The 13,702-nt window shown below is 40.3% G+C and overlaps 1 protein-coding gene across 2 annotated transcripts in view; it reads left to right on the top strand.

The window, feature by feature from the left end:
- NUDCD1 (NudC domain containing 1) overlaps nucleotides 1-13,702 on the top strand; it is a 139,204-nt gene that overhangs the window by 30,620 nt on the left and 94,882 nt on the right. For both annotated transcript variants that reach the window (XM_067537396.1, XM_067537395.1), the window contains exon 3: nucleotides 12,371-12,556. In XM_067537396.1, coding sequence (XP_067393497.1) covers nucleotides 12,371-12,556 — 186 coding nt within the window. The remainder of the gene's footprint in view (nucleotides 1-12,370; nucleotides 12,557-13,702) is intronic.

Raw genomic sequence — 13,702 nt, 5'->3', positions numbered from 1 at the left:
ATTGTGTTGGCCAGGAGAGAGTCTAAGCTGCAAGCTTTGATGGCAAGTCCTTCTTATACAATATTCTTTAAAGACAAGGCAGCCCTGCATTGTCACCCTAAGTTTTTAACTGAAGTAATGTTAGCTTTTCATTTGAACTGGACAATTTATCTCCTGCTATTCTTTCTGAAACCAGTTTCTGGTAAAGAGGAAGAAAGCCTGCATACTTCAGGTGTCAGGAGGCCACTAGTGTTTTACCTTGACAGGACTCAGCCCTTTAGGCAGATTATAAAATCTTTGTTTCCTGTCCTGATCACATGAAAGGCCAGGCAGTGCCAGCACAGACTATTTCTAGATGAATTACTTCCTGTCGTATTATAATGGCTTATGGAGTAGCTAATATCCCTCCTTTGTAAAGTCTATCAGTCCATTCCATGGGGGCTCAGGCTGCTTCTGTTGCTTTCCTCAAAGATGTTCTTATACTGGACATTTGTAGGGCAGCTATTTGGTCCTCAGTACATACGTTCACTTGACCTTACTGCCACTTCCAGATCTGACATGAACTCTGATAAAGCAGTATTGCAGTCCATGTTTAGATTCTGAATCCACCTTCAAATGGTAATGTTTGGGAGTCACTTGATTGAATACACTTTTGCAACCACTTGAAGAAAAAACAGTTAGTTAACTGTTCTGTAACTGTTGTTCTTTCAGATGTGAGTATAGATGTGTATTCCATGATCCACCCTCTGTCCTTTTATCGGAGTATTGAACATCTTCTCTGGTGTGAAGGAACTGAGAGGTGTTGGGGCATCACTGCCCTTGTATAGCCCTGGGAGGTGTCACGAGGAGGTGTAGGGCATGTGTGCCGCCCTGACGGGTACTGCTGTAGTGGGTTGGGGAGGTCTGTCTCTGGCTGTTGGTACACTAGGCGCCCACACACCTGAGTGGAATACAAGTCTGCATCTACATCTCCAAGAACAACAGTTACAGAACCAGTAAGTGACTGTTTTTCAGTGGAGCTTTATCCTCCTTCAGCTACAGTGAACTAAGGCCACTATACTTCTGAGTCAGAGTGTCCCCACAGAGATTTAGTGCACTTTAACTAATGTGCTTTCATGCCACATCTCTTAGTTAATTTGTCTTAATTTTCCTGATGTCTCCATGTAGACAAGCCCTTCCAGAAGCAACTGAAGGAGGCTTTGGGAGGCACTTGACAGAATACTAGCAGAGACTACTCTTGCAGTCTCAATAGAAATCTGGTTTAATTTAAATAATTACAAGGACATAGTACTGCATGAGGATGAGGACAAAATCCAAAAAACAATTTGAGAAGCTGTGGAACCTTTTTAATCACATAGGGCTTGTCCATACGGTGTGTTAGTTTGCACAGCTAGGGTGTGAATTGTGCACACAAGTGTGTCATGTACTAACTCTCTGTGGGACTACCTCAACACTCACTAAGGAAATTCTAGTGTCTGCTAGCAGAGTCCACACAGACTTTCTTTCCTTTTCTTTTCCTTTTCAAGTAAGATTCTAGTCCCAATGGTTGGGTCACATTTTCAAGCTTTTCTCCACAACTGTAGTCTAAGGGCTCAAAAACCAGAGGACAAATCCCAAATTTATTATTTTTCAAAAAGCTCATGATTGTCAGTCTTGGGATGTTTTGTGAGGGAGTGCCCTAACTCATGATATTTGAACACTTGGGATTGGCAGTACTGAAAGTGGCTGAAATGTGGTTGATGTAACATAATCCTGAATTTCATTTTTCTTTTCTCTTCTTCCAACAGTTACATTTGGGGTTGAAATCTGGGCCTTCAATTTTGTGTGCAAAGGAGGTTTTGTGGCAGTTCATTTTGATTAAATGCTCCTTTTAAGTTTTATGTACTTCTGAGTGTGAAGACTATTTTCCAAATTTTGTAATGTTTATCTCTTACATTAGATCTATCATGTACTGACTTCCCTGTTCTGTTTGGAGGAGTGAATTGTGATCTTTGGAGGACCAGATTGGTGATGTCACACAGTTCTGAAACCTGCATTTGAGACTATTTTGATACTTAGAGTTAAGACTCAGTATTTCCTCTCATCTCAAATGGAGGTTAACAGATGTGTGATCTCCTGTGACATAACCCTGAGTTATAGCCCTGTGTCACTGCTGAATTGTTGATACTTCTGTTTGAGTTGTAGGATGTTACAAGGGTCAGGAAAGATTTGTTTCTCTCTCATGTTCATCAGTGCACAACTTGCTAGATATATTATGGGCTGTTTCACCCTGTAGAAAATCTTATGTTTCAATGGAAGCTTAAAAATCAAGTCAAAATAAGGGAGCTGAAATGATTCACTTCTGCACTTGCTTGTTCTTTCACCCTGCCCTCCTACAAACTTTTTAAATGAGGAGTGTAGTGATACACATATAGCAACTCAGTATATTTCACCATTGGAGAACTAATTTGCAACTTCTCAGTTACAGGTTTTCTAATTGCCCTGACAGCTTCATGTAATACCTCTCTCATTTCTAATCTGAATTCAAGTAGGCCCAAAAGGCAATTGGGCAATATGTTCTTACGTCAGTTCATCAGACAGTCCATTTTGCTACTGCTTATTAAAATGATACTTACCTTAAATCCAATTTGTTTTGTTTATCCATGAACACTTTATAAATGCAGGAATAATTTTTAATAACATCTGGAAGATAGGAGGAGTTTCAAGTCCCTTCAAAATACATTGTGTCTCAAAGGCAGACAAGGCCTGTTTTTTTCACAAACAATTTAGATCTATTTTAAGGAGTACTCTGCATATTTCATATTTTGTGCTTTTGCTTCAAACCAATCAAGCAGGTGTATTTTATTAATAGTAAGAGTGGAAATACGCACAGCTAACTTTTGTTTCTGTCTACTGTGTGATATCAGAATACATAATAAGGGCAAAGATGAGGAGGATCAGTAAGTACATATAAAGACATTAATTGAGTGAAAAAAAATCTTCCTTCAAAGATGCATGGCAGATCAAGACTCTCTGTTCTTAAAGTCACAGATCTCCAAATGGGGATATGAGAACATTTTGGAGGCAACGTCTGAGATAGGGATCTGAGAAGTTTTGTCCTTGAATCTTATTGAACTGTATGTGAGCTGAGACTAATTAAAGGTTCCTTCTCACTCCTACTTTCTTCTTTACAGCCCTTTTGTTTCCAAATCAACCCCTCCTGTCACTTCTTAGAAACACCTTTTGCAAAGTGATCACATCTACCATCCTTGCAAATCTGCTCCAACTTCTTTGCACCCTGTTAATGTCTTCCATGCTGTTCCTGTGTAGGGATGCCAGATTAAAATTTAAAATGAGACATGGTTCTCCACTCCACAGTGGGGTAAGGATTGAAGAGTCTGACTTGAAGTGCAGCACCACTTTTCATCTGATGGGCTCACCCCACTCTGTTTGTCCCTCAGTTCTTTGCCATCTTTTCCCAGGGGGCTTGTTGCCTTCGCTAACTGCACCTTACTGATATGGTCTTTTGTTTATTTCTATGGTAGCCCTTATTTATTAAATTTATACAAAATAGAAATAAAGATCAGGGTCCTGTTATGCTAGGCATTGCATAAACAAGAAATAAAGAAGATAGTCTGTCTGAGAGGATTTACAATCCAGTTGTCTGACATGAAACAGTCATCAGACTCAGACAGAAGTGGGGGTAGATTGTGAGGATAAGCTATCAATAAAACAATTTTCGGGGGTGAAAGTTGAAGTCTTGACTTGTGTTCCCCAGTCAGAATTGATGTCCTATTAATAGTATTGTTAATCCCTATGATTGCTCTTCTCACAACCCTACAACACATACACCTATCACCTTTACCCTGCAGACTTAAACATGATGCTCCTTAACAGGAATATACTCTGCATTCATCATCTCTTCCTGGGCAGATCACTGCTTCATGGGCCGATAGATCATATATATCTATGGCTTCATCAGCTCTATGTTACTAATCTTATAAATTAAGAGGATTCCCAATTATTTGGACATCTTTAAGACTGTAGGCTTTTGGGGGGCATGTACTGTGTCTAACTGTATCTTTCTGTATCTGTGGCATAATGTTGCCACAGTATTTCTTATTTGTTTAACAGCAGTCGACTATGCCACATTGCCCCTTTTGCATGGCCACATCTTTTGGACCATTATTTGGTAGCAGTTCAAACACTTATTCACAAAAGATGATTGCAAAATTAGACCTGCTTCGATAGAGTTTTAACTGACGTTAGGATGTTTTCAATGCAATTGTGTGACTATTGACAGGAGTGTTTCTCAGTTGTTATTAACCCAATCTGCATCTTGCCCTGTATCTCCAACATGCAAAGGCTGATGTGGATAGGGAGAATACAGCTGAGGACATGAAATCCAGGGCTGGGTGCTGAAGAGAGTGGGTGAATTGCCTATGTAAATACAGGCTCATTGTTAAAACCACTACTATAGCTCCCTTCAGAACTTAGGAGCCATCAGAAATTGCTACTGGCGCAACAAGATCACTCTTATCCTGAAACCGAGCGTGTCAGAGAGGGATATGTCTGTTTGAAATTATGAACTCTATCTTGTTCTGTGTGGAAATATAGGCCACTTGACTACACAAGCCTGAACATACCAAAAAACCTTGTTTTACTGTGTTCCAAACAGATGCCCTCCCCAAGAAAGGTGTTTGATACCTTGTTAAAGGACTAATAATAAGAACAATCAAGACTGTAATCTGGGGCCAATGTCTTTGAGTGTCTTTTGATAGCTGGCCCATCCCCATGGAGCAATGGGTTTTCTACAGGAGACCCTTAGGAGAGAAGAGGCAAGCAGGTGGATCTATAACTTCCTAGTGGAGTACATGGGGGGGAAAGAGGTCTGCTTAAAACCAAGATTCTGGTGTGTGTGCATGCAGGGGAGGGTGGTGGGGGTTAATCAGGTCAGATCAAGGTCACCAGCCAATTCACTTGTGTATTAGTATAGATCAAAATGAGTATAAATGTAAGAATGTATTCAGGTGTTTAAACTTCATTAAACTAATGGGATGTTACATGCATTGTTTTTACTTATCTTCAAGGATCCTATTTTCCATAATTAAAAAAACCAAACAAAATTCTCTGATTAAAAAAACATATCTGTAATTAAAATGAAATGCTGAACATAAGTTTCCTTAGTCACAATATATAGGTATCATTTGAATACAGTGTTTTATTGATATATGTAGTAGAACCCTATTTATCTGAGCCTCCATTATCCAACTCAACATATTAACTGAACCACCAGCCCTATGGGGTTGACAGCGGTGGGGCTTGGGCGGTCAGCCCTGGGTGACTGGGGCTCCAGCTGTTAGTGCCGTATGGGGTTGGCCACAAGAGTCCCCCCCTTCACCCCATCTTAAAATAAAGGGTAGAAAGCTCTTTGCCAATTCTCCTAATTTATCCTGGTCCCAATTAGATCAGATAAATGGGGTTCCATTGGAAATTTAAATTGCATTGAAAAATCAACCACAGGTGGAGGAAGTTATGGACATTGAATAAGTGACACTGGTATTTTCAGTACAATTTAGTTAATATTTTTATTTTTTTACAAAATGTTAAAAACTAGAGATTCTCTATAAAAACACAAATTCTATGTTTTTCCATGGGAACCAGATTTCTAGGGTCCCTGCTTATCTGTATCCTGTCATAATGTAATAGCAAACGTGTTACATTGTGAATACCTCTGTAATTAAATAACTGATCAGACATCAAAGCAGCCTTGTGGAATGCTAATGAAGTACTTTATAAGAAAATGTGCTAGTTCTAAAGCAAATGGCCACTATGTGTGGTGACTTGAGGCCAAAGACTCAAAGTGCGTTCTTCACTGACCATCATCAAAGGAAAAGCCCCCTTGGGTAGAAAGACTGTCAACTTGTTTTCTGTGAGAAGAAGATATAAGAATGGATCCAAAGAAAGATCCTTCATCTCTGGAATGTTTGGACTCTTACATGGGAGTGTACCAGATGCAAAGCGGAGATCCACAGAAACAATCTGGGTATCCTGAAAATACTTCTGAGAAACTGGCAGTTTACTATATCACTGCCACCTTTTGGAGTTACAAAATGTGATTCACCACTACATCTATTTTACCTGCTTTAACCTCTCAATAGCTTTCTTTTTTCGTAACTAATAAACCTTTAGTTAGTTTACTATAGAATTGGCTGCCAGTGTTGTCTTTGGTGTAAGATCTGGAGTACCAGTTGATCTGGGGTAAGTGACTAGTCTCTTGGGCCTGGGAGAAAACTGGTGGATGTGATTTTTGGGTATAAATGACCTTTTATCACAAAGCCCAGTTTGTCTGAGTGGCAAGATAGGTTGGAGAGTCTAAGGGGGACTGTCTGTGACTCCATGGTAAGACTGGTACAGTGATCCAGGAGTTCCTTTGTTACTGGCTTGGTGAAATCAAATTATAGAACATACCACCAGTTTCGGGTGTCTGCCCTTGTTTTCTGCCCTGAGGTAGGCACTCAGTGGTGAGACACTCCAGATAGTGTGACAAGATTGAGTACATTAAGCAAGATTTGCAGGAGAGAGGACAGGAAGAACTCTGCCCATCCTGAAACAGACTCATAGAAAGATGAGCTGAGACTAGGGGAGTATGCGTCTCAGGACTTCCATCTTTGAAAACAACAGGTGGCGCTCAAGTGCTTTAACAAAGTTACTGTGGTTAAGAAATTCCTTTGCTTAGCTTTAGCTCCTTGCTCGTTTCCTGCCATGTCATCCCTCAACATGTTAAACTAGAAGTCCAGTATTACCCACACCCTAGGTGGAGCTATGAGACAGTGTGTAAGCAACTGTGAGGGGCTTAGAGGTCGCAGACACTGATTTCGAGGTCTAGGGCTGCTGAACCATGGTACCCTACATCCCATGGAAGGGTGTCAAACACAGGTCTGAGCCCAGGGCTGTGCCATGCCAGAGAGGGTCTCAGGGCTTGGAACTGTGACTAAAAAATGCTACCCAGACCCAGCTGGCTTTGGAAGCATACGGCATCCAGCAATTGGGTCTATGCACGACAGATTGGTGACTATAAAGAGGGGTATTTGGAGAGGTTATTTCACACAGTATTCCCTGGCTTTGACTCCTAGGACTAAAAGGTGCTTTCATTGTAGCCCCCCTCTTGCCCCATGTGGTAACACATATCACTACTGATGCATCATTGAGCCTTTTCTAAAGTGTTAATATTGGTACAGGGGTGAGTGAAAAATGTTTAAAATAACCACTTGCTATATTCATAGCCTTACAGAAGAACGTCTGAAAATTGTTACATGGCTTGCCTACCAACAGTAAAGTAATACACCAGTGGGCAAATCCAAAGAAAAAATAATTGCTGATTTAATAGCTGGGATGGGTGGGAGGAATGTGGGATAGTTCTGTAATTTAGCAAGAATAGAGGCTGTTGAAAAGACGTATGTCTGTGTAAACAAGTTATTGAATCATACAGCAAGAGATAAGGGGAAAATTCAGCACTTCTGCTGTGGAGATTTCACAATTAATTTATAAAATAAAACTCATTAGAATATAGTACACTATGTTAAATATGTGCTATTTCTGTGAAGCTGGCAGTACCCTAAAGAAGATGCTTCTATTTCTAATAACTTTGTAGCTGCTTTAGTGTAGCTCTGCCTCCCTGGTTTATTAATAGCACTCATAGCTGAAAGGTTAGAGTGATGCACAGATCAAACTGCAAACTGATTCAGGAAGTGAGTCAGGAATGTATTCAGTGTGTTTATTGCTTTACCCATAGTATATGCTAACCATTCAGGTGTGGTTACCTTAGAGATCTTGGATATGAAACAGACCTTTAGATTGCAGGTAAATTAAAGCTGATACAATGATGGCATTGATTTTTAAGGGAAAGAAGCTATTCTCTGGGCACAAGAACACCTTGTGACCCCTGACACCTTCTACGAGAGCTTCTTTGATATTTATATTACAATTAGTTGATATGCAGATTGAATTGTGTTTGAAAGAAAGCCTGGCCATACAATTGAATAATCTAATATGCCCTCATTAATCCTTTCTATTTTGTCTAATTGCTGAATAGCATTCATCACCATAGTATCTTCATGCTAGGATAGGCATAAGATAATTTAAAAAAATAAAAGCAACATATATCCATCTTTCAAATGCGTAATGAGCAATTTTTCTATACCACTGCAGTTGCAAGGCTTTGTATGTAATTCACTTTTAAGACACGGTGTTCGGTTTTCTGTACATAAAATGGACACCAGTTTCTGAAGATTGTTTTTGTTTGTTTGTTTGTCCTGTTAGTAATTGCGTGTCTGAGAAATCCATTTTATTTGATTTTTACAATCAGTAAGAAAAGAGGATGCATCAGATAAAATATAGAGTATTAAATATCAAGCTGTAACTCCCTTTTACTTTTTTATTATAACAATACAAAGCTTTTCTTTGCGTGCTTGGAATGCTCAGTACATTGTGTGTGTGCGCATGCGCACGCACCTTGTGCACTGGAATGGGAGAATTTTCCCTAGCAGTACCAGTAGGGGCAGCCATGCCTGTGACCTGTTATCCCTTGTGTTCCAAGCCAAGGGCATGAAGGGTGGTACTGCCTTGTCTATCCTTAAGTTCCTTCTTACGGGGATGGCTGTGGTTCAGAACATGCTATCAGCTTGTTACTTCCTGTGAAAGTGCCTTCATAGTTAGTTTATCTGGTTATAGTTAATGGTACTTTTCTGGGATGTCCCTTGGACCCTCTTTCATTTTTTTCCTCTCCTTTTTCCTCCCTTCTCCCCTTTTCCTTCTGTAAATAGTTAGTGGGCTCTGGGCTCTGCGTGGTAGATGGGAAGTCTATGACAAGGTCCAACAACTTGAAGCCCGGCTCCAGGTGTCACACAGTGCTGTCCATGAGTGAACATCACTCTCTCTGTTTGAAGTGCTTGGGTGAGGATCACATCAGGATGGGTGTCCAATTTGCCAGGGCTTCAAGACTACAAGTAGGATGCAAAGAGGACAGTATCTCAGATCCATCCTCATGGTTCATCAAAGTCCTTGGTATGGGACACCTCTGCCGCAGTGGTTAGCCATTCTGATACCGAAGGTAGAGTGCATCCTTCAGCCTGCTACTTCCCAGTACCACAATCTGGTGTCTCTCTTATAGCTGAGATGTTGACTCTGAAACCTGTTCCGAGACTGTTGAAGCCAGCTACTTCCTTGACACGAACAGTGGAGCCATTGACCCTTTTTACAGTGGGGCAAAGTCCCCTTGCAGTACTGGCCACTCTGGAGGCCTATGCAACTGTAAGAGATCTGCTGAGCTTCTTAGTACCATTGTAGCTGATCATCCAGACCAACAGCATCCTGCTGGGGCAGTTGCACATGGTGCCCATGTTGATGTCCATGTCAGTATGTATTATGGCACTGGTGACTTTAAGCCCAGTATGGCTTCCCTTGATCCCCTAATATCGGCTTCGAGTTCACCATAAACCACTCTGCCTCAGCACATGATACTGATAGCCAGGAAGCCCCTGATGTTGCCATTGGTATGGCTGTCCCATCATAGATCACATCCCTCATCTCAACTGCTGAGAGCTTGTATTGTACCACCCTGGCTGATGGAGTATTCCTACTCCTCCTTGGAGTCTGAAATGGGTTCCTACATTTTCCACTTCACGGAATCCAGGGCATCCCCCAGGAGCCATTTCCTCTCTCATAGAAGTTGTGCTGACAAGAACAGGTTGAAGGACTGGAGTCCTGGTTTAGGCACAACTGGTGTCTGGTGCTATATCAACCGCATCATTGGCCTTTCTGGGTTCCTTGGGGGATGCCACTGATGTCTAGGTCCTTGTCTCTGCTGCACTACTGAAAGACATCCCCAAGAAGGGAAGTTTCCTCATCTATTAGTGACTGTTCAAAGTCAGTACCAAGCAACCACTTCATTACAGAAACATACTCCTCAAAGGGGGAGGTTTCACCATGTGGTACCAACAGACCACTTGATGTTGGTAATGATTTCCTGCTGGGCACCAGAAGACAAGGACTGCCCGTTGCCTGTATTAGCTATGTCTTCTACATTGACAGTTCAAGACCATCCTCGAGAAAGTCCTACCCTGCTGCCTCTGAACGCCTCATCCCTGTCACCAGATGAGATTCTGGTACCGAAACATTTTGTCCAGTACCAAATGATTTTAAGTCATGCCAAGAGCTCCTGAAAAGGAAGGCTGTCCCTTGGTACCCAAATGGAGCTTGTGGGGGAGAAGACTCAGGCCTCGTCTACACTAGCACTTATGCCAGCAAAATTTTTATCGCTCAGGGGTATGAAAAAAACCAGCATACGCGCTAGTGTGGACACCGCTATGTCGACAAGAGACATTTTCTCGCCAATATAGCTACTGTCGCTTGTTTAGGTGATTTTATTATGTCGGCGGGAGAGCTCTCTCCCATCGACCTAACATGACTACACAAGTATTCTTAGTGTCACAGCTGTAACTATACAGCTGTGCTGCTGTAAGTTTTAAGTGTAGATTAGCCCTCACAAACTCAAACATTTTACCCCCTACCTCAGTAAGGAAAGTTGTCCTCCCTATAAATGAATAAATTAATGTAACCTTATGGCAAATTTTATCATCTATGATGCCTGTGGCGAAGTGCATGGAATGCAAGTACTGTTACTCAGTATTTTGATATTAGTAAAACAAATGTTGTAATTAAAAAATAAAATTTATTATAAATAAAATTTATATTTTATTAGGATTGTAAATTTTATTTAGATTGGGTGGAATGTTTTTTAATGATGCATTTCATTTTTTATGGGAGCGTTTTATATATATTATTTTGAATTATGTTTTTATTATGTTAATAATTTATATTTGCATTTGTATGCGTGCCACACCCAGGGAAACGTTACTTTGGTGGGCACCAATAGCTTGCAGGAGGTGGAGGTGGATTTTTCTGGATTTTTAAAAGAGCTGGCCAAGAAACACTGTGGATATTTTGTTGTTTTGTTTTTTTTTTCCACTAAGTCTTGGAATGCTGGAGAAATTCCAGTGGACTGGAAGAAAGAGAATATAGTGCCACTGTTTAAAAAGATTAAATGGAATGACCTGGGTATCTCTAGGCTGGTCAGCCTGACATTAAAAACATATCAAAATGCATATCCAAATCCTTTTCCCACCATGTCATATATGGATCCTTCTTTATTAGGAAAGTTATCTGAAAAGACTGATATCAGTTAGTGTTTGTTTGCTTGTTTGTTTGCTAGCAATTGACCAGAAGCCATCACTTCTTCTATTAAAATTTAGCTTTCTGTATAAAACAACTTTTCTAGAAAGTTGAGAAACAGAATGCATTTCTCAGTAGGCCAGTTAGTTTTAATTTCTAAATCCATTAAAAAGAATCTTTGAACAGCTGACCAACTGGCTTTCCAGTGGTGCGCTCAATCTTTAAAACTCTCTGGTTCTTGATTTGGTTTAAAATCTGGACTGTTTATAATAGTTAGTTCATTAATGACAGAAAATAGCTTGTTCTATCCCAAGCCTATAGAGCAGTCTTTTCCAAAGGATGTGTATAAGCTTCTGGAAGGTGTGATTATTTTTAAAAAATTAATCCAGAGAAACCTTTCGGTGTATACAGTATCAATTTTTTTTTTCAATGAAGACATAGTGTCTAGCTGAAGTAGAGTACCCCAATTCACTGTTGCTTTGAGGAGGCAGGTTTGATATTACTGTAGATATTTGGAACAACTGTGTCCACTCTGTTTATTAGGTCTGCATATAAAAGAGATTTTTAGGACTCGTTTAAAACCTGATCCTTTCTTCGACATTAAGTATCCGCACAGAGGGCTGGACTTGATGACTTCTCTATTTCTGTGCTTCTATACTCTGACACCTTTTATGAGAATAGAAATGTTAAATTCCAACTTGGATGATTATATTCTGTCTAACTAAAATGCTCCCACAGCTTTAATTAAATATTGTGGTGTTCAGTTGCAGTCCTAAACAGACTAATGTTGCTGGAACTGAAACAGTTACCATGTTTCAGACCTAGAAATGGCTTCATCTCAATAGTAAATGAAGTGTTCTTGTGTTTGTATTACAGTATATATCTATTTCAGTTTGTAAAGAGCTTTAAGATTATTCAAAATGAAAGATAATCTCTTAATATAAAATATTTAGCATTTTGGTGGCGATAGATGTAAGAGCTTTCTGTAAAATAGAATTAGCTTGTTCTGTAACATGCAGATGAAATGTAGGCATATTTTGGCTGATTTAGCAGAGTTATTAGAAGAGAAGCTGGTGAACAGGTTTCTTAATCTAAAATAGGATGTAATAAAACAACTATTCATGAAGAAGTGTTTGTTCATATCTAATTCTGCCAACATCTTATGGCTTTTTGCTTACAGGACAGTGCGCTACGAAAACCAAGAGAAGTATTCAGGCTACCTACAGACTTGACAGCTTGTGATAATCGTCTTTGTGCATCAATACATTTTTCGTCTTCTACTTGGGTTACCATTTCAGATGGAACAGGAAGATTGTATCTTATTAAAACCGGCAAACGTGGAGATGGTGCACCTGAAAAGTGGGAGGTAAGTTTTGCTAAAATACTCATTTTGTAAGTGTAGTTCTCATACTAATCCTATTTTACGGTTCAATCTTACAAAGGGTCGTGCACTTTTTAGAGGAGTTCATAGATTTATAAGGCCGAAAGGACCATTGTCATCTTGTCTGACTACCTGCATAACACAAGCCACACAACTTCCCTGAATTGATTCCTGTTTGAAATAGAGCATGTATTTTAGAAAAAACATCCAGTTTTGATTTTAAAATTTGGCAGTAATGGAGTATCCATCGCCACCTTTGGTACGTTTTTTCAGTACTCAGTTACACTCTCTCTCAAACATTTGTGCATTATTTCCATTCTGAATTTGCCTAGCTTCAATATCTAACCACTGGATCTTGTTATACTTTTTATCTGCTAGACTGAAGAGTCCATTATAAAATTTTTTGTTCCCCATGTGGGTACTTGTGATCAAGTTATACCTTGACCTTTTTGATAAGCTAAACAGATTCATGTTCTCAAATCTATCACTATAAGGCATGTTTTCCAACCCTTTAATCAATCTTGAGGCTCTTGTCTGAACCTCTCCAATTTACCAACGTTCTTCTTTTATGATGGATACCAGAACTGGATACAGTATCCCAGTAGTAGTCACCCTAATGGCAAATACAGGTAATAGAACCTTCGTACTCAATATACAGCTAAAGCAGTGGTTCCCAACCTTTTTGTTTGAAAGCCCCGCTAGGTAAAACATGCACTCCACACTGGCCATAAACACACATACCCTGTATAAATACATAATAATAATAACACTAAATTACATAAATAATAATAAATTACTCCTATTTGAGTAGGAAGCTAAGCCTTCCCTAGCTTAGCGCCACCATGTGGCCTCGTCCCTTCCTGCCCCTCATGGAGATAGGGTAATAGAGGTGGCGGACACTGATGGGCTGGCCAGGGCTGCTCCGCTCTGGCCAGGCACCTAGCTGGCTTATGGCTCGTGGGGCTGCTTCACCGCTCTGGCAAGTGTGGAGCTCAAGGCTGCTCCTCCGCTCCAGCTGGCGTGGAGCTTGGGGCTGCTACACCCAGCCAGTGCGGGGCTCAAGGGGCTAAATGACCTCAGTATTACTGAAGCCTCATGAAACCCCTGTAATCTATTTTTACCACTACCTAA

Source organism: Emydura macquarii, unplaced genomic scaffold, assembly GCF_026122565.2.
Source record: "Emydura macquarii macquarii isolate MOO-44397 ecotype Brisbane River unplaced genomic scaffold, CSIRO-AGI_Emac_v2 contig_383, whole genome shotgun sequence".
Lineage (NCBI taxonomy): Eukaryota > Metazoa > Chordata > Testudines > Chelidae > Emydura > Emydura macquarii.
This window is presented reverse-complemented; position numbering and strand designations above follow the sequence as displayed.